Raw genomic sequence first — 21,411 nt, 5'->3', positions numbered from 1 at the left:
AGATATATGACAATACATTTTAACTACTATATCTTCATTGTGCATATTTAACTCCTTGACAATTATGCAATATAACTCAGAACATTTGGATGGATGTCTCTGCTGAAATCAAAAACAAGAAACATCTTATATATTGCTAAGTACTATCCAAGAACATTTAATGGGTTCCAGTGAAGATGTAACTGTAGTATATCTAAGGTAATGGAATAAGCTGTCCTCTAGCTCCGTTTATTAAGAAATACATCATTATTAAATCTTAATCCATTCCATAAGAAAATAAGCAAAGGAGGAATAACTGTAGCAAGACAAATAGCCTTATTAGAAGAAGATCTAAGAATACCTTTATTTCAAAATTGGATTAGAGGTATGACAGACTGTGCCACATAGAGAAAAAAAAAGCTCTGTGCCATTTATCAAGGAATCTAAAATCTGATAAAATGCATGTGTGTGCTGAAGCATCGTTTCATAAACACATTTAAGTGAATATGATACAATAAATTGAGCCTATGGACATGTGCTGAATAATTATTTGTGATAGCAGTAAAATATGATGGTGGCATTTATTATGTCAGGGTTTTCTACATGACAGGTAACAAGGTTGTTTTTTTTTCTAATTATGATTTAATGCTACATCTTTATTTTTAGTTTTTCTACTGCATATATATACTGAACCTATACTGTATGAAAAAAATAACATTTTAAAAATGCCTCAACAGAATTAAAAACTTAATGCCACACTTCAAATCTAGAGCCTGAGAAAACATTTGTCTACATCAGAGAATACAAATTGACCTAGTACCGCCTAGATCTACTAAAATATCTCATTAACATTGTGTTTCTATTAGATAACAGTAATGCTCCCCGATTTCCCATCTCTTCCTGCTATGAGTGAAGAAATTTATAAAGATGCCAAAGAAACAAAAGGACACTGATTCAAATTTTATGCCAAATAAACCTGCTCTGAGAGACTAGACAGACTTCATGAATGCAGAGATTTTGTAGTGGATGAGTTCCATCCAAAACACTTTGGTGCATATTGTTAGTGGACATTCAGTAAAATCTGGACTTCTAGGGACAATCTTCAGCCCCATCCTCTTGCAAATCTTATTTGCAGCCACACCTCTCTATGGAGATCTCCCGTGCCAGTGTAACATGAAAGAGGATTTCAGTACATGGGGAACAGCTTATTAATTTTACACAGCTCTTGAGCTATTTTGAAACTTACCCTGGAGAGTACTGTCAGCAGTGGAGTGATTATTCCTCAGCTTTCTTGTCTTTTTTTATTCAATCCATCTGCTTAGCACAATGAGCACATAACCTCTGACTGAAATTTCTAGATGCCACCATAATACAAATATTAAAAACTGTAACATTCTCTAAGATAAGAAATAAAAGACATGCTGCATGACATGTTATTTAAAAAAAAAATATGAAAGGAAGCTACTGCTGACCTTCTCTCTGTGATTGCTGGTTCTTCATATCTGTGGGTATTGCACATGGTAAATCAGACAGCCTCACAGCAGTCTCGAAAGCCTTGCCCCGGTCATTGTCACAAAAAATGGCCTGTGAAATCATTCTGATGAACTGCTAATTATGCTAACAGTCCTACGGTAAATGAAAGCAACTAATCCTTTTCAACAAAGCTGTCTTCATTGAATTAAATCCTCACCTCATTCACATTCACTCATGGAATAGAGAGAAAATACTTTCCCTACTGATGCCAACATTCAAACATCCAGAGCAATTACATGGAGAGGGAATATTTAAATGGCAAACTGTATCTGTAAAACAAAATGACACGAGGTGAAGCCACCAGTTCAAATCTCGACTCAATGCATTATGACTGCCCTTCTCACTTAATAGACATCAGATACCATGAGCAACTGGAATTACAAGACAAGCAGCGAACAATATTTAAAGGAACTGCCCCCCTTATGGACACAAAAATGCAAGCAATGATGGGGAGTTTGGAAAGATTTCACTTATACCAAAAGACAGGCAAAGCTCATCTGTGAGGGCATGAGATCTCAAAGTTTGGTGTTGTGGCACACAGAAAGTTTTATATTTTAGCCCTTTTCTACATCTAAAATAATTACAGTAGCTCTATAAAAATCAAACCAAATAACTGCAGAGTTACTCCGTGGGGAGGGGGTGAGGGAAACACAGAAATTTTCAGAGGGAGAAAATATGCCTGTTTATCTTAAACAAAGGTATGATGTCTGCTCAACTCACTTTCCTTTTCTTCCTGCCCTCTCCTATTGTTGTCATAATATTGGAAGAATTCTATTATCATTATATCACAAGGGATCCATATTGCTAGAGTTTCATACCTCCTTGATGCTTCTTGCAGGCAGCTCCTCTAGTACTGACTCTTCCTTGTCCTTGCAGTAGCCAACTAAATCCACTTCCCACCAATCCGCTCTTTTATAACACTGTTCTTATTGGTTACAGGTGTGGCCTGTTAACATCAGGCCTGCTCCTAATCTTTAGTAATTGGTTCAGCTGCAACTCTTTAGGGGATAAGATTACATTCTATACCAACTTCATTGACCCATCCTGTATCCCCCTACATCCTATGTCTTTACAAACCCCTTTTTCTGTTTTGTTTTTTTTCTACATGTCAGTTCTGTGAATTCCACAGTGTGACCTACAAAGCAAAGGAAGGATGAGTGGTACTTGTTCAGTAATTGTTTAAATGCTCCGAGATCTTAGCATTGGCACAACACAATGGAATGAAACAGCAACACAGAACTCAAGTCTTTAATTCCTTTTCCCATTCCAGGCTGCTGTGTGACTTATGGAAAGATGCTTTTCACATTTAGGTAGGCAAAGCTGTGTGTATTCCTGGGAATAACCACATGGCTGCTCCTTAACAAGCACAAGCAAAGGCAGAGCAGAACAACCCCTAAGCTGTGTTGTGCTGGTCTCGGTTTGACACGCAGCAGTGGGAAGAGCCCTGCCCAAGGAATGGCTCCCAGAGGGGTGACTGAAGCCTGGCATATGCTGAGCCAGCATGGGATCTGCTCTGAGCTGTGCCAGTGGAGAACAGGGTGTTACACACCCTGGCCATGCCCCAGCTCCGGCTCTCACACCGCGGGCAAGTGCACAAGGGGCACAGAGAGAATTCTCAGGTGGCCGATCTGGCCAGTGTGGGATTTCTTTGAGTCATTCAGGAGGAGATGAATGCAAAGCTGATTCAGTGTGTCTCAGCTCCCCTCTGTGAAACAGGAATAACCATCCCAGACAAGCCTGTGCCAAGACAGGCAGCAGCTCTGGAGAGACAGCAGTGCATATGCAGAACAAGGGTTAATGCATGTGCTACTTTTCCACGTGACAGAAACAGAGGGGTTTTAGCAACATTGAACTCATTTACACTGAGTCTCATTTAGCCATAATGACTGCTCATTTTCTCCCTCTGATCTTCCTTTTTCTCCAAACTATACTTTGTCAATTAACTGACACCTACAGAAGACAAAAGTACCACCACACACTGTATGCACATATAAATTTTTTCCTAGATTACATATATCTTTAAGATTATTTCTCTTTCAATTAATTACACTTGGAAAAATGAAATAAGGGAGTGATTATCAAATAGCCATCTGAACTCAAGCTAATGACTTGAAACAAACAAATAGTTTTTGCAAAATCCTGACCTATTTATTTACTCACACCACTGTTGCCATGACCAGCTTAGGATAAGTCTTTCTCACATCTCCAGCAGTAACCTTGTACTGAAACACTGACATTCATCCCTATCTCAAATGCCAGCAAAACCAATACAGGACACACTGATTTCACTGAAACCACCTTTCCAAAGCCTGTAAGTTCCCTGGCATGGAAATGTTATACTACAAGAACAAATAGGATCTCAGGAATCAAGTGAGTCACCTGTGATTTATATCAGCATCAATAGCTGCCTCTGTTGATATGTAGAAGATACATCACATGTTTTCCCCAGTTTAATTATTTACCTTTGCTGACCTCAGGCTCTTTGAAGCTAAGTTTCTGCACACTTATGTGGGAGCTGCACTTTCATTTAGATAATCATATAACAGCCAAAACCACTGCCAGCTACTACTGCAATTTAAATGTCTGGGTTAGGCATTTATGGGCCACTGTCCTTCCTAGCAGACCAATAACTCCTCTTATCTACATGCTTAACTGCAGTTTTGTAATGTTTTGCACAGTAAGAAAGTCAAACATTTCAAAATGAGATGTTTGTTTTTGCTGTTTTTGCTGCAAAATAATGTTGCTACTATTCTTTCTTCACCAAGTTCTCCCTCTAAATGCCATACAGTGGATTTTACTACACTCATGTCAGACAACAGCTAAAGCTGTCAAATTGTGCTGAGTGGTGGAAAGAAGCTTCAAGAGCTAATGTGAGAAAATGCTACAAAAGTTAAAAAGCATCATTACAAAATTAGTTCTGCCTTCAATCTTATTGTATGACTGGTTCCTATTAGATGTCAGCACAGTCAAAATGATCATTTGGCCTATGTACCCTCATACATAACACCTTCTAGCCAACAATTTATAACACCACCATAGACACAGGACTCAAAAAATAAAGTCTTCTAATAGAGGAGGTATAATGGGAGCAGTCACACTCCCCCAAATTCAGTAAAATTTCCAAGAAACAAAAAGTTCTTTGGGAAAACATTTAAGCAATAAAATAACTGCAGTCTTTACCCTCACCTTCACTTGCCCATCTAATGTTCTATTTAGCCTCACTTGAGATAACAGGTTATTTACAAAGAGGACATCCACAGCTCTTCTATGTTGTTTTTTTTTTTTTTTTGAGTAATCAACAGCAGTATTTGAGAGCTGCTCTGAATGCCAGGCTTGGGGTGCATGCCCCAGGCAGATTTAAAATCACAGCAAGACAAACTGCAAACACAAACCAGCCTGAGAAGAGGATGAGTGGAAAGATGGGGCTTGGATGAGCGCCACAGAATGTTCTGACCAACTGGGACACCAGGATTTTAGGATGCATCCATTTAGACACAGCCAAAGGGGCTAATCTCACATCTGTTGTTTTGTCACAACTTCTAAACTCCTCTCTGTGGGCACTGACTATCCAAACCCAAAATAACGGCATGATTCAATTCATGCTCATATGTTTTCCATAAATATGGCAATTCATTATATTCATTGAAAGCTCCCTCTTAATTCTTGTCATGTGAAATAAAGCGAGCACATCCACTAACTACATCAAAAATTTCAAAAATACACGTGTTTGCATTATTATTTGCAATATTTTGTTCACGGTTTAGGCAGCATTGTTTCAGGGAGGGGAACCAGGACAGAAAGGCTGTGCACTTGAGACACATCCTGTCTGACAGAGGCAAAACAAATCAGGTCATGAAGTGGAAATTTTGGGCTTAACCTCAATAAAATCAAATCAGGCTTGAGTCAACGATTAGAAACATTAGTGCCTTTTGTAGCACTCGGTTCCTTCATCTCCACTGGTCAGTCAGGAATTTGTCCCCACTTCCTCTTCACCAAGAGGGCTCTAGAGCTGCAAGCACTGAGAAACGCAACCAACTCCAGTGACACAAAAATGCAAACATGGATTAAGACTATATCTGATTCTTCTTCAAGGTAGAGAAACTTTCTCATGTTTTTTTGAAATTTCTCCAAGTCTAGTCATTTTCTGTTCTTTATTTTGCAAATGCAGATGAGCTGAATTAATTAAGTAAATTAGAGAAGCCCTAACTCAGTTGCAGATATGCAGGGATAAAAGAACACATTTAGAAAGCAGTCAACTTGCTTTAGAAGCTTGTTGGCATTTCTTTGCATGCACAGCTGCAGTAAAAGAGAGCTAAAGAAAGAGTGAACACTTCTAACATTTTGGAGTAGTTGTCCAAGGGCATCCCCTGCTAAGGCTCTCAAACAGCAGAAGGATCTGAGCAAATCTTCTGTTGCTGAGCCTCTGTCTCTCCATGTTTGAGCAGCAAGCTCTTCAGGGCATACCTAGCTATGGATACAAAAGGAAGACTTGTCCTTGTGCCACTTACAGTTCAAATATATGGAACGAACAAACAAAAGCAAAAAAAGTGCATTCCTCACCTCTCCAGGTAAACCCTGCCTCATCTCCAGCCTTGTCTGGATTTCTGGGACTCAGGATCCCAGATATCATGTACTTATTGTATATACACACTTACTTTGCCAACCAAGCCCCAGAAAAAAAAAAAAATCGTTTTGATTCTTAGGCCACCTACAGTGCATGAGCCAGTCATACCCTTAAACTGGGCTGTTTTGGTGGATTTGACCATTTCAGTGCTTTCAGAAATCCAGAATTATTTTTCTAAAGTGATTCAACAATCATGGGTCAGAGATGATGACTGCTTCAAAGCATGGTACCCTCCCTACCAACTTATCCCAGTCCTATGGAGTGATATCCAGCAGTAACATCTGCTTTTTCTTCCCTCCTCCTTTCCCACTTTATTTCACTGGCTCATTTTTTCAGTCAGTTAAGGGCAAAGGAATAATTAATTCTATTCTTCTGACCAGTTGCATCTGTGGTTAGTGACTATTGTCACTGAGAAGTTTTTTAACATTTTCAACTCTTAGAGAAACTCTCTCTTTTCCAGCTCACCACTATGGAATATTTTCTCATTATCACAGAACAACCATGATATGTAAGAGCATGCAAATGCCTGTGAATAAATGTATATAAAGTCATGAGAAAGAGGCAGGGAAGACCCTTTCAGACATCCATGTAGCTATTCAGAAGGAAAATAATATCTGAATTATGGTAAGTACATGACCCCTCTATTTTTGTTACTTTTAATTGTATAGAATACTGTTTTTATATATAATAAACTTTCTTTCATCAAATTAGACTATTCCATTCTCCTCATAATCACAGCTACATTCACAACTCAGCTTATTATCACAGCAAGATCTATCAGCTGTGCCTACACTGTATTTACAAACTAGAAAGGAAGTTGTTAGCTTAGAAAAATGCATTACAGATACTGTGATAGACATGGGGACATCAAACTTAATCACGGAGAGATAGATTAACTGAGTCTGGGGAAAGACAAGAAAGAGGTCACCAATGTCATCTTGATTGCTCAGAAAGGTTAAGGACCACTGCAAACCTTGACCAAGGAAAGACAATAGATAAACTTCAGTGAACTAAACTAAGTGATCCACTGAAGTCACAATAATCAAGCTTGGTTTACCATGGTAATGACCATCTGGGTGAGAAAGGGGAGAAAATATTAGAACCGCAGAATGGGTTGTGCTTAAATCACACTGGGCATAGTGCTTTTGTCTACAGAGTTCTCCCTTGGAGTAAAATGAAGAGACAGAAGGAAATTTCCCTTAAAGCCAAGTCAACTTTTCACTATCAGAAAAAAATCCATCTTTGAAAATTAGAAACAGCGGGAAGTACACTGCATTGAATGCTAAATTAATTTCTTCTGATAACTTATTTCAAACAGTATTTGATTAAAAGACAATAGACATGCTTTAAATCTAAAAAACATGGTTACCACAGGCTGAGGCAAAAGTGGTGTTGCTGATAAGTGACAACAGCATTGTTATTTGTTTAGCTCTTGTAAAGGCACCCCAGTCAATCAATAGCTATGCATGTACCAAGGCAGTGGGACTTGTATAAAGATGCTTATCAGAAATCCATGGGCAACATTCCACTTTTGATTACAGTGCTGCAGACTGTCCCCAATCCTGCTGAAGACTGGGTGCCTCCTTGACAAGCCATACTGACAGAAATAATAATATAGAAACCCCAGTTGCTAATATGCATATCCAACTGCACAGCCAATTAACCACTAGGCTGACTGAAATTGCTTTGTTATTCACTCCTTTCCAACTGATGTTAATACTTTGGCAGCTGATGGGGATAATAACTGATGGAGCATATTGGAAATTTTGAAAGGGGATATAAAATTTGTATAATTTAAAGACGTTGAGAAAGCTACTATGCTTTACAGTCTTAAAACCTGAAAATGTCTAAATGTTTTGTGTAAGAAGTACTCAGAGCAGGAAAGCCAGAATGTATTGGAAAATCTGTGAATGAAATGGAGGCATTTAAAAAGATTGTGATATACAAACAGGTTTGAAATAACATTAAAAAAGGCAATTATAAGATGAAAACGAGACTTTTCCACCTCTACCTCTAACATCACACTGAGTAACAATGCTTGAACATCTGGAAACATTTACATTTGATGTTTTAATTAAAATATAACTCTTTCCTGCAACATAAACGCATTGTAACCAAAAATGTCATTTCATTAACCCTAATCCCTCAAACTATTTAATTTATTATCTTTATATAACAAAGTAACAATTCCAGTTTATTAAAACATACTAAATGGCCATGAAGTTACTTTCACCTACACTCATAAGTCAGGGGTTTCTTACAAAAATAAAACATTTCCCGTACATCATAGGGACATCTTTCAAAGATGTCTGGGTCATTTATTTCACAATGGTAGTATAAATTATTTCACTGCCATGCTGCAAGTCTAGTCCTGCATTTCTTATTTGGTGAAAACTCCTGTGGAGTTCAACAGACATCCTCCCTGAGCAAGAGCTGCCTGACCAGGCTGCTTTGTACTCCAGTGAGCTGGTGACTCTGCTGCAGAAGTCTCTCCAAATGAACATCATTTGGGTGACTCCAGTGCACATGAGCTCTGCCAACAACTGTGAAACAGAGCCTGGAAGAAGCTGGCCTAGCTCAGGAGTGGGAGATCAGTGTGTGTGTCCCTGCTGCCACATCATGCTCTGGATGGGAAACACTGGAGGAGTGGATGTGCTGTGGTAACACACCATCCTCAGCTCTCTGCTCCAAAACCTGCCAACTTTTATTCCTCAAAACTCTCATTTTCCACAGGCCCATTCTTCCTGCCTAGGAATTTGGCTGCTGAAGCTCAGCCTCCTAAATCCCTCTACTGTTCCACCACAAAGGTCCCTAGCACCAACCCAAGCTGCCAGGTTCTTAAAACCAGCTCCTAGAACCCCATTCTGTTTACTTCAGAACATTACTCTGTTCTTCAAACAGAACCCCATTCTGTTTACTGCTAAACCACTAAACCTAAACTGCTAAACCTAAACCACTGGCCCACATGTTGGTCCTAAGCCTCATCAAGTCAAAATTCTTCTGGCACTCAGGTCCTTAAGTGCTCAACCCCTACTACACACAGAACTCAGCTCTTTCTTTTCTGCCTGTGAGCACGTAGACCCTATTCCCTCCCCATTTTTGCTTTTTCTTTCCAAGAACATTCACATACCAACATGCAGGTTTCATTATTCACCTCCTGGCTCCTATTCCCACAAATTTAAAAGAGAAAACAGAATCAGTTTGTATTTAGCCTTAACAAGATCCTGAGAGCACAGGAAGCAGAAGTAACAGAAGTGGACACACTGTACTTGCCATTTGGTAACTGAACTGGGGAGCCATAAATGAGTAGACAGTAAAGAAGTGCTTGCAGGAAGACAGGAGTGAATGAGGATGATGACAGCCATTCATATGGCTACACTTTTAACATATTCAACACACAATTTTCCTTTCACACATCATCCATCATGTCCCTGGGTTCTTAAAGAAACAGCCTTTCTTCATTTAAAGTTAACAAGGAAGTTGCAACCTCTTTCCTTTTTTATGGGTTTTGCCATGGACCATCCCTGCTTGTGTAACCTAGAGTATCAACTGTCCTATGCACTCAAAAAAACCCCAAAAAGACAGACTTCATGGTAGATAACAGCTATAAAAAAAGCAATAGCCACCTTCTTAAATGGATCAAGAAGGACATAAATCATCAAATAAACCACATGCTACAAGAGACCACTGGTGAGGGCTGAGCAGTGTATGTTTTATATTTATGAACATTTGTCTTTCTTTTACTTTTAAAGACTTCTTTTTACATTGTTGATGTCATGATCCACAGAATTATTTTCTTATTCCTTCCTGTGGTTAAACTTTCTAATCTTTCACCCATCTTTCACCTGAGTTTAATGAGAGTCAGAAAGCAAAATTGAAAAATCATTTGGTCAGGCTTGAAAGATGTTTAATTTTTACTTTTAGTGCATTAAAAGATTGTGTGCTGAACTCCTTTTTGTCTAATATGGTGAGCTAATTGCTTGGTTGGGATTCTGTTTATGTCTCTGTGAGGCACAATACTGTCCACTAAAACCACAGGAGCTCACACTACTAAGCAAAATCCCAGCAAAATTACCTGATGAGAATGTTAGCAGCAAGACTGTGGTTTGGTTTTTTTTAAAGAAATGGAAGAAATCCAACCATGCTGGGCTTTTGGCTTTGCTCATACTACTAGCTGAAATTGTGTTGGCTCAAGGAAAACTGAAAAATAAAAAAATTAAGCCCAAGAGATTGGGGGTGTCAGGGCTAGCCAGTGCCAGGGGTAAAGGGGAAGGGTGTGGATGTCTGAGCACTGTGGTGACGTTTATTGAGTGCCTGAACAAAGTGATCATTCCTCCTTCCTTTCACACTTCTAATTCACCATATTAGAGAGCAATGCTTCCATTTGGGATCGACTAATTGACCTGTCCTAAAAGCTCTTTTCTACTTTTAGCAGGTGTGATGCTACAAAAAAGCTCACAAAGTAACAAAAAAAAAAAAAAAAAGATTCTATGAGCTCACCGCGAAAACTGCAATTTTTTATGTACAATCGTGTTAGAGGAGAACAAAATTCGTTATTAATTCTGCAAAACTGAGCTAAGCTTGAGGGATACAAGCCTGAGAAGCAAATTCTCACCTGGCTAAGTCAGCAGGGGCTAGGGACACTGGAGAAGAGCAGGTAAGGAACAAGCACACACACACACACACACACACACACTCCCTCCTTCCTCCCCCAGTTCCCTCTGACGGATGCTCAGAGATGCAGTGCTGGGCTCCACAGGAACTGTGCCCAACACTGCTCAACCTGAGACAGAAATGCTTCTTCTGTCAGGCTTACAGAAGCAAATGGGAACACCTCTCTGAAGAATTAATATTGAAAAGAACCAAATGTTTTGGAATGCTGTCAGATAGCAGAATTTCTCACAGACATAGGAAAGCAAAGACACTTTGTGTTATCAAGTAAATGTTCTGAAATGCCACCTTATGACAGAGAACATCACTCTTTTCATAGAATCAGCTACTTAACTTCTGGAGAGGCTCCTGGGCTTCCTATGAAGTCCTTAAGTGGCAGCTCCACCCCTTCATATTTCATTTTCTTTAACAAGACTTATTTCTTCTGAGAAACCTGCCTTTTTACACATCACCCTTCAACTGGGTCCAAGGTAATGTTTTCAAAAACTGGCAAAAGGTGTGATTTTAAAATGCTTTCTAAGGAATCATAGCTGGTACCCCTACAATTATGTTTCTTTTCCCCTCATCCTTTTAGCCTTCCCTCAAATGAATAGCAAGCCCCTACATGACATCCCCATATGGGCAGAAATTGAGAGAATAATAAGCATATAGACACATATGTGCACACACATACATCTTTAGTTCTCCCCTGTAGCACATACATTACAGAACATGCAGCATTCTCTATCTTGCACTGCCTCAAGTGCACTATAAAGAAGAGTGGTGGCCTGAATTTCTCAATTGTTTTGCTTTTAGTTAGACCAGTCATATAAGTTTTTTAAAAAATAACAAAATGCTTAAGAAGAGGCATTTCTGTGCACTTTTTAGCAGTTATGTATCAAAGGGTATTTAGCACACAGTGGGGATTTTGAGGTAAACAACGCTACCACTTCCACCAATACCGGCATTGTTAATCACTGGAAAAAATCCAATAATTCCTAACTACCTCGTGCCTGCAACTAGGTCATCTTGCACAGAGAAGCAGAGGTTAGGTACAAGATCTGGTTTTTTACTTTGCAAAGAGCCTGTAAATGACATCGCATGGTCGTGCAAATGAAGCAAGGCAAGACGAGAAAATGAAGAAGAATGAAGCTGTATAATCTAATCAGAAACCAACAAGGGGGTTTCTTTATCTTCTCTTCCTCCCTCGGAGACAAAGGGAGGCTTTAAATCCCTAAAACACAGTCTGGTGTTTCGCTTTCTTTGACAGCTTTTGGTCCTACCGAACATATGTAATGCACACTTATTCTGCATGTATTGATGTGCAGCTTCTCGCAAGTCTGCGTGCAAAAAGAAAGAGAACTGCACGGGGGCTCTCCAAAAGGCACTGAAGCAGCTTCCTGTCACTTCAGAAACTAACTACCGGAGCACTGTCGTTCTTAAGCAAGATGTATTTGCACTTGGAAAGAATTTCATCTCCGTCCCTTTGCTGCCCGCTACAGCGGGCATCGCCTCCCTCCTTCGCTGTGCCAGCGCTTACCGCTCCCCCGATCCCCAGCATAATGAGCTGACCTTTGCTTTAGTTCATCGACTTTCCACCAAGGTAATGAACTGGAAGCAGCGCGATCATCACCAGCGGTGTGAGCAGCGCACCGGCTCCCTCCCCGCCCCTCGCCCCTCGCCGGGGTCCCCGGCCGCCCTGCCCTGCCCTGCCCCCGCCCTGGGGCCGGCTTGCCCTGGCCCTGTGTCCCCGCACCGGGGCAGGGAGGGGACGGCGACTGGCGGGGGGGGACGAGGCGGGGCGCTCCCAGCCCAGGGCCGCAGCTCCGGGCGCCTCCGGGCTGGGCTTTCCCCCGCTGCGGCGGGGCAGGGAGCGGCGGGGAGCGGGAAATCCGCGCTCCAGCGCCTGCCCCGCGCCCGCGGACCCCGCAGCGACCCCGCGGGGCGCACGGCACCCACACGCCGCCAGCCCCGGGGGATGCCCGGCGGCCCCGCCAGCATCCCCCGCCCCACCGGGAGCGCCGGGACGGGCCCGGCCCCGCAGCCCGGCCCTTCCTTCTCCGCCGTGCTCCTCATGCTCCCCCCGAGCCCGGCGCAGCCCTGGCAGACCGCGGGGTCTGACCTCCGCGGGGCGGCGCGCCCCCGACCGCGCAGGCACCGAGCGGCACCCGAACCCACCGTGTCCGCCTCGCAAGGAAGCCGGTGACCTGTAGATAGCGATAGGCACTGAATGATGTTTGCTGCTGCCGTGGAAATGGTGAATGTGGTGAGCGCCCAAACTGGAGGCGCCCCACGCCACCCCAAGGAGGCCGCTGAGAGTGAGCGGGACTATCCAGAGCAGGGCCAAGCGGCCGCCGGCGCTGCTGCTGCCGCTGCTGGCGGGTCCCGGCTCCGGGCTGCCCCTAAGGAGCCCCCCCATCCTCCGGTGCGCGGCGAGCCGGCCCGCGGCGTCCTCGGGAGGAGCGGCAGCCACAGCAACGGAGGCAAACTTTGGGCAGAGGCGCTCGCACACTCGCACACGGCGCTGGCTGCAGCTCACGGCACCAGGCGAGCCATCTCTTCCCTTTGGGAAAGCCTATGAGGATCCTTTTCTCCAGGTCTTCTTCTACCCAAAACAATCCGAGACATAGTCAGAGAATCCAGGCAGTTCAGAGCCTTCGCAAAGAGGTGGAAGCGGGGAAAAGCCCCGTGGCCAAACAATCGTTAGTTTCAGCTTTCCCGGGGCTGGTGCTCATTAACAATACTCCACAGTTGCAAGGGCTACGAGAACGCCAAGCATTCCCCCATCCTCAGTAATCCACAGTGTAGCCAATCATGCCACATTTCTGCTAAGAAAGAGAAAAGGGGATGCCACTCCATCAGCCAGCGCTGGGAAAGCAGAGAAAAATCAAACTGCTGCTCTTCCCTCCATTCATCTCCAAACTGGTGAGCCCTCACCGAGCGAGCTCTCTCCCGGCGCGCACACACACTCACACTCGCGAACACACACTCACACACTCGCACACGCCGCCAGACAATAATCAGGCTGCTCCGGCAAGCTCAGTGGTCTGGCTATTGACAGTAATACCCGAGGATGTTTTCAGGGAGAATAGTGCACCCTTATGAAAGAAGCTGGGAAAGAAAAAAAAATAAAAATAAAAATAAGCATGCTTGCGAGGAGCAGGGCTATGCAAATCTGCAGTCTCCGAACAGCAAATCGCTGAGGCTTGGATGCAATGCAGAGGACGAGCCTATGTTAAAGAGGGAGGCTGAGTTCAGCTCCCACACAGTCGCGCTGCCTCTCCTCAGCCTTTCGGGAGCCGCGCACTTCCAGAACGCGGCTGGGGCGGTGTGGAGGGGACACACACACACACACACACTCACTCATACACACACTCACACACTCTCACACGCCTCTCCTCCCCACCCGCGCCGCGGAGTCAGCAGCACGGCAGGAGCACTTCCCCTCCTCCGACAGTTCAGAGGTACCAGTGTCTCGAAAACCCACTTTCATCTTAAAAAAGAACGATTTGGGGGTCTTTTAATTGGCCTAAACTTCGCCCATCAGATGTTTCCCTCCGTCTATTCGGGCACCGGCTGTGATTATCCGGTCATTACACACACGGCGCCGAACAAAGAGTTACCGGGATTTTCTCCGGCACTACTCAACTACCGCACCTCGGCCGCCCACCGCAGCCACAAGCTGGGCTGGAAAAAAAAAAAAAAAAAATCCTTTCTGGGCTGAGCCCCCCTCGTTTCCCCGCAGCTGCAGGGCGGCGCCGGCAGCTCCCGCATCGCCGCCCGGCTGCGGGGCTCGCCCCACGCCTACCCCCAAAACAGGGCGGAGGGCTCCCCTACACCATCACCAGCCTCGCACAGACACACACACAGAGCCGAGGGTGCCATGGGAGCCGATGTCACGTTCAAAAGCCGAGGGTCGGTATGCTAAGGGCTAACCCATCACCCCGCGGCGGGTGCTGCGCCCCCCGGAGCCGGGCGCGGAGGCGCAGCCCCTGCAGTACCGCACCTGGGCACAGCAGGGTGTGCGAGCCGCACACTCCCGGCCCTCCTTTCCTCCTCCTTCCCTCCCTCCTCCCCCGCTCCCAGCCTGCCGTGGATCTTGTGCCATGCCTTCAGCAGCATGAGATCATGGGTGCGGGTAGCGGATGCGTGAAAGCGAGAGGGCGAGCGGTGGGCGTGAGAATGGGGTGGGTTTTTGTTGTTTTTTTTTCTATACATTTCGCGTTAATCTAAACGAAAACCGCTGCAATTCGCCGAGGCGCTAATTCCCGCGGGTGCGAAGGGAAGTCACAACCTTTGCTCAGCCGCGTAGGCTGAGGAACGAGAAAGGTTTTTCGCCCTGCTCAGCCCAAGGAGGATGGCTGCCCCCGGCCACAGAAACCCCCTTTGCCGCGGGGTCGTGCCGGGAGGCCACGAAAAGATCCCGAAGCCCGGGAGCAACGCCGAGCAAAAGTGGCCGCACCTGCCCTGCCCACCTGGACGAGTCGCATCGCAGCCTCGCCACGCACGCAAAGTTTTGCCAAGACGCCGAGGTAAATTATAACTAAGCCTTAAGGCAGCGAGGAGAGCAGCACTGCCCGAGCCCTTTCTGCGCTCCGTGGAAGGGCAGGCACGCATCCCGAAGGAAGCCCGCACCCGCCTTGGCCGCCCTGTAACACCCCCGGCTCGCCAGAGGGAAAGGCAGCCTAGGAGGAAGTCAGTTTTCCAACCTGTCTCCAAAAGCCTCCATGTGAGAGAAGAAACACCAATTTTCCCAACTATCAGCTTTCAACTGTCATGCACTGTCACCTCCTAAAAAAATAAAAGACAATAATTTCTCTAAGTTTCGGAGTTAGGGAAAGATGGAGAAAAGGGTAGGAAACCTTAAAGAAAAGTCAGCCTGGACTCGACAGCTCTCATAAAATTAAACCTCCTGATATATGTTTCCTGTTGATGGAAGTAATGTGTGTTAGAAACTTCATCCATAAATACCACTAGGTTTTCTATCAATCTGACTCAGGAAACAAAATATTTCAGTCACTGGAACCAGTTTTTCATTAAACTGTTCACATGTTGCTGCCGTTTTAGAAACAGGCAGTAGTTAACTTGACTGTTTTTAATGATTCTAGACATCCTACAGACGAGGAACTTAAAATTGTTATCACTCCTCTGAAATAGGAAGCCGGTATTGCCAACCGTGTAACGATGCAGTTGGCAACACAATTGTGCAGATAAAATTTCAGCTGGCAAGCCCTGTCTAGACTAACTTTGCTTGGCAGTGCTGTTTCAAGGCTGCCATCGGGATTGTGCTACCTTACAGCGGGAGTTTCCTTGTCAGCACCCAGGAAATCATGGCTCCATCCCCACTGGGGGATTCCCCATTAGATGTGTCACCTTGCTGACAGAGGCTTTCCACAGGTGCCTTCCAGCCTGAGCACAGTTTGTTCAACTTTGGGGGAAGATCCACTTGGGTGTGGATTCAGAAGGACTTGGTGGAAGCACTCTGTGTTGTTATAGATCTTTGTAGTTTGAGTACCTTAACCTAAATTATTGCTCCATCTGCCATCTACTTTAGGCCAGGGAGGCCTAAAGTGCTTAAAAAACAAGGACAAATGAATAAAATGTTGAGGTACTTCCAAGGTACTTAATGTAATATTTTACTGAAGATAAAAGCGTTTTTTTAGCGCTCTACTTTATTAAATATGTACTATTTATGCAGTGCATATACACAACTGCCACTGAAGTTTCTAGTTTCAATTTGTGCCTGGAGACTACTTAGTGAAGTTTTTTGGTTTTTTTTTTTTTTTTTTTTTTTTTTTTTTTATCAGATAGATTATAATGGGCCATTTTTAGGTGCTACATTATGATATTAAACACTGCTTAGGGACCGTTAAATTAACGTTTTGCTGCATCCAAACCAAGAGTTGAGTACACAAAGACCAAATCCTCACAAAACTATTTAGGCATCTAACTCTTACTTAAGAGCCCTATTAAAGTGTGAATGGGGTGACTGCCCTCTAAGTAGGCATCTCTTTCTGGATCTGGTAATGTGATCAGCACCTTGGGTGCAGCAACTCTAATTTTAACATTTGACATTTTTCTGGCTCTGCACTCTGAACCACAAACAAGAGAGGACTATCCAACTTTCACGGGGAAGAAAGGTGATCTAATGCAGTGCAAGGGTGAGAAATGGGAGAGAATTAATTTGCAGAAAATATTAAAAGATTGAAAATTAAAAGAATACCAGGAAGGTGAAGAAGGAAGTGTGAACAAAAACAAGATGGAGACAGGAAGGCAAAAGAGGGACATTCCAGTAAAATCTTCTCTTGCTCTTTTTTTTTTTTTTTTTTGTGTTTTCAGCAAGCTAATAAAACTTCTTTCCAATTTGAAGCAAATCCTGGTAGTCAGACACTTATACTCTGCATGTTTTGATTTAAAGAAGGTTGTAAGTGAGTGTCAGTCTCTTTCCTTCAAGTAAAGAGTGATAGAACAAGAAGAAATGGCCTCAAGTCATGACAGGGAAAATTTAGATTGGATATCTGGAAAAACTTCTGCAAGTCTTGTCAAGCACTGGAACAGGCTGCCCAGGGGGAACAGGCTGCCCAGGGAAATGGTGAATTAATTGTTCCTGGAAGTATTTAAAAGGCCTGTAGAGATTTGGGTTAGACATTGGGAAGAAATTTGTTATTGTGAGGGTGGTGAGGCACTGGAACAGTTTGTCCAGAGAAGCTGTGGTTGCCCCATTCCTGGAAGTGTTCAAGGCCAGGCTGGATGGAGCTCTGAGCAACGTGGTCAAGAGGAAAGTATCCATGTCCATGGCAGGGGGGCTGGAATGAGATCATAATTAAGGTCCCTTTCAACCCAAACCATTCCAGGTTAACAGGGATCTTAGAAGTCTCTCCCAGCCTAAATGGTCCCATGATTCTGTGATTCTGTTTAAGAAGTTTAATTGGGTGTTTTGGCAGTTAGAGTTAGGCTAATGACAAGTAAGTTAAAAGCTTCTGCAAGTAAACACTATGAAGAACAAAGGTAAGCAGCATTTCTTATTTAAAATGCTTGCCTTTTTTACCCCTGCTGACATAAGAATATAAATTTCTGTTAGCTGAGGATGAACTGAAGTTGAAATAACCTGGTTTTAATCCCCAAGGACATAGAATTGTACTTTCAACACAATCAACATGCTGCTATCAGTCTGTGAAGGTTCACTCAAAGAATGAAGAAGTGGTACAAAAGAAGACAATAAACAAGAGTTTGTGTAAACAAATAAATGTTCCACTGCAGGCATAGTAAATAAAATGTGAGAATGAACTTTAGTGTTCATAAGGTAGTTTTTAGTATCTCAAGAATTTATCTCAGTGAAGTTAGTCCCATTTGACACTTACTCTGTGCAGGTCACATTGGTAGTAAATGTGACTTTTAATCAAGGTATTTCCACCAAATGAACTCTGTTAATACCAGTAGGCTCCTAAATTTTTTGAGCAAGAATATCCTTATTGTAAGAACACATCTTTCCCTGATTTGTTCTAGTGTCTTTATGCTATAAACACCAAATGCTCCTAAATAAAATGTATACAAACAAAAAAAAAGTACTCCCATGAATATAATTTACATTACTTCCTCATATTAAATCAGATACTTCTTGCTGGTATGACCATATCTCTCTGCAACAGTACAGATAGATCAGCTAAGATGGACAACTTCAGCAACACCAGCAAAACTGAAGTGCAGACCATGCCTTAGGCCAGCAGAAGTTGTCAGTTAAATTCAGGGTTTCTTTTGGTTAAGTGCCACCTTATGCAACCAGGCTTCCCTGGCCATCTCTAGTTAATTCTGCACTTAGTGTTGTAACATCCACTCTTAAACTCCTGAAGCCCAACTGCTCTTCAGCAAAATAATAAGCAAACAAACAAACAAACAAATCACCCCAAAGTGCCTCCACAAATCTGTGTATTACAGGAATGCTATGTAATTAGCTATACCAATGTTTTATGCTACAGGTTTTCCCCACTGCTAGGCTTAGACCCTCCCTTAATTTGAAAGCACATGGACATTCTGTGATTACAATTAAACAGATCAGACTTTATGTTTATCCAGCCCACAGACAGGGGCTTAGAGAAGAAAACAGTCAAGCTAATGTTTCCTCTTTCCAGTATAAACAGTGCTGAATTTAATGACCTATACACTTGTATCTCCCAGTACTTTTCTGATGTCTGGAAAGAGCGGAGGTGGTAACTTTTCTCTTTTAAACAGCACAGAATGTTCCTTCCAAAAGCCAGTTAATTGAAAGATACTGAACCAAGGCCTGTCATTCATGTCCAGTTTGTGTCCTAACTCTACATAACCTAGGGCAGAAACTGTTTGCTTTATGCCAATAAACTTTATCATATGAACTACTTGAAGACTTAGAAGGTAAAAAATATGATCCAAAGGGAATGAATGGAGTATTTGTGCAGCCACAAAATGCAAAGAAATTCAAAATTTTGGTAGTCATGTGAGAAAGGAGAGCTTACAAAGGTAATACTTAGGCTGCTTTCTCTGTAGTGTAGCTATTCTCTCTCTATGAATAGTTCAATACAAATCCTGGTACAGTTAATAAGTCTTTCTGTCCATCCAGATAGGCTTAAATCTTCATAATAAATGTTTCTTGACACAGTGTGCATGAAGTAATCTCTTTCTTGTTATTCCTTGCTGTCAAAATCAAGCTGATTTTCATTTTGTTTCATTTCATTGAAGACATGCACACAAGCCAGATCTTTTCAATTTAGAGTAGAAGGGGCTTGTGGAGAACATTTTCCTGGGGAAATTTGACTGGGGAATTTTGACTGTGCAGAGAAGGTCCCTCTTTGTCTGAAATAGCCCTGGTTGGTCCTTAAGTCATTGGGGCACTTTGCCAGGTTTGTCCATCCTTACTTGAATTAGCCCTGGTTTGAGGAGGATGGCTCAGAATCCACTGGGGGTTGGCTTTTGCTGGCTCCCAGTGCTGTGATGCCACTTAATGTCATATTTTCTTTTTCTTTTTTTTTTTTTTTTTTTTTTAGTTTAATGTAGCGCAGAAAGATTTCTGACACTTTGTGTAGCTTCCCCCTTTGACTCCAATCTAAAGCCACAGGAAAAAAGGCCAAATCCACCTGTATGTGGCATTTAGGAGACTTGTAGTTCTGTAGCAAATGGTCTCTAGCCATGGTCTCTCTGGGCTACCACATGAGTGGTTAATTCCATGGGCAATTAGGCTGCTGCTGCAGAACCTGCAAAAGTCTCTCTGACTTCTCCCAGTGCTGCTGCAGGAATTGGCACTGCATTGCCACAGAAAAGAGACATCCCTGGTACAGCTTGAATGCTACTGATTTGAACTCCTCAGCAAATACTTCAGCTAGGGACAGAAAGCAAGCCACCACAAAAATAGCTTGTAAATTAGTCATCAAGAAGTTTGATGACAAATGCCAATAACAGAACCCAGTATTCTGCTCTTTTGTATCCAGTACAAGCATATGCAAAACCTATTTGTTGATAAAGGCCTCCAGAAATAGGAAAAATGTGTGTATTACAGAGTTGTTTGCAGCTCTTGATACTGTTTACCATGCACAATAACTGAGATATTAAAGCCATGTCAAGGAAAGCTCAGAATAGACTTAGTGCAACATCCACAAAATGGCGAGATTGAATTTAAAGACCTTGCAAGGCAAAGTTAATTGGGTTTTTTTTGGTATTTTTGTAGGAACCACTGGTAGCCAAGAGAGCTTTAAATGGTATTTATGGAGTACCTAAAGTCAGGACTGCTTTTCTAAGCAGGGTTTCCTGACAGGATTTCTAAGATATCCCTCATTATGACTCATGATCATCACACAACACCCCTCACTTTTCTGGCCTGGGTCGAGAAGAGGATGTACAGTGAAGTTCCACCTCCTGCCTTCCTTGAACACGTTAGTCCTGCTTCAGTCTTGGCAAAAAAAAAGGGATGAGATGCAGCCATCTACTCTTTGTCCAGTGCAATACATTGCTTTAGACTCCAGACAGCAGTAGTGTTACAAGTCAGCTGCTCAAAGAACTGAATTTACAAAGCGGAGTTTCAAGAAGACGACGCTAACTTTTGGCAGTCATAACTTTAAAATGTCCAAATACTTATTTAGCTTTAAGCTTCTTTCTTTCTTTCTTTTTTTTTCTCCCCAGAAAAAGTGTCACTGTTGTGCAGAACACATTTGTAACGTCAAGCAAATTTCCTATAGCTGAGTTGTGAACCTCTGAATGTACAGGTTTAAAATGAAAATGCTGACATAATCTTAAATGTAGTGGCACAAATAGTGCCACTACAATAATCCTTGTAATCTAATATATTAGCCCTAGGGGGATGGAGACTGAATTGCTGGTCTCAGACAGACTTTCTGAGGCTCAGCTCAAATTGCACAATTATTCTACATCCTTCAAGTTCTTTAAAATACATTTCAGATGCAGTATTGTACATTCCAAAAATATTTGTTCTTCAGAGATTGATTTGACTTCTTTTCCTACTTTAAAGAGATATATGACCTCGGAGGCATGTGAAAAATCATTAATCAAGTTTAGACTGTGTAACACCCTTTTGTATGTGAAAGACTTACTTTTTTTCTAGATTCCCTCAGTTATGTTGCCAAGGTGATTCCCCCAGAGAG

At 42.8% G+C, this 21,411-nt stretch overlaps 1 protein-coding gene across 33 annotated transcripts in view; it reads right to left on the bottom strand.

Moving 5' to 3' along the window:
• The window catches only part of NRXN1 (neurexin 1), a 679,845-nt gene that overhangs the window by 258,295 nt on the left and 400,139 nt on the right, over nucleotides 1-21,411 (bottom strand). For 2 of the 33 annotated variants that reach the window (XM_071423135.1, XM_071423143.1), the window contains exon 1: nucleotides 12,965-14,112. The exons of 29 other annotated variants lie outside the window; for them this stretch is intronic. In XM_071423135.1, the coding sequence (XP_071279236.1) occupies nucleotides 12,965-13,205 (241 nt within the window). In that variant the 5' untranslated portion in view covers nucleotides 13,206-14,112. Of the gene's footprint in view, nucleotides 1-12,964; nucleotides 14,121-21,411 lie in introns of those variants that run through there. 2 more of the 33 variants (XM_071423128.1, XM_071423120.1) reach the window with 2 other exon arrangements.

This window comes from Agelaius tricolor, unplaced genomic scaffold, assembly GCF_023055355.1.
Source record: "Agelaius tricolor isolate 1412-34295 unplaced genomic scaffold, bAgeTri1.0.p SCAF_1, whole genome shotgun sequence".
Classification (NCBI taxonomy): Eukaryota; Metazoa; Chordata; class Aves; order Passeriformes; family Icteridae; genus Agelaius; species Agelaius tricolor.
Note: the sequence above shows the minus strand (reverse complement) of the source record. Positions and strands in the feature narration are given on the sequence as shown.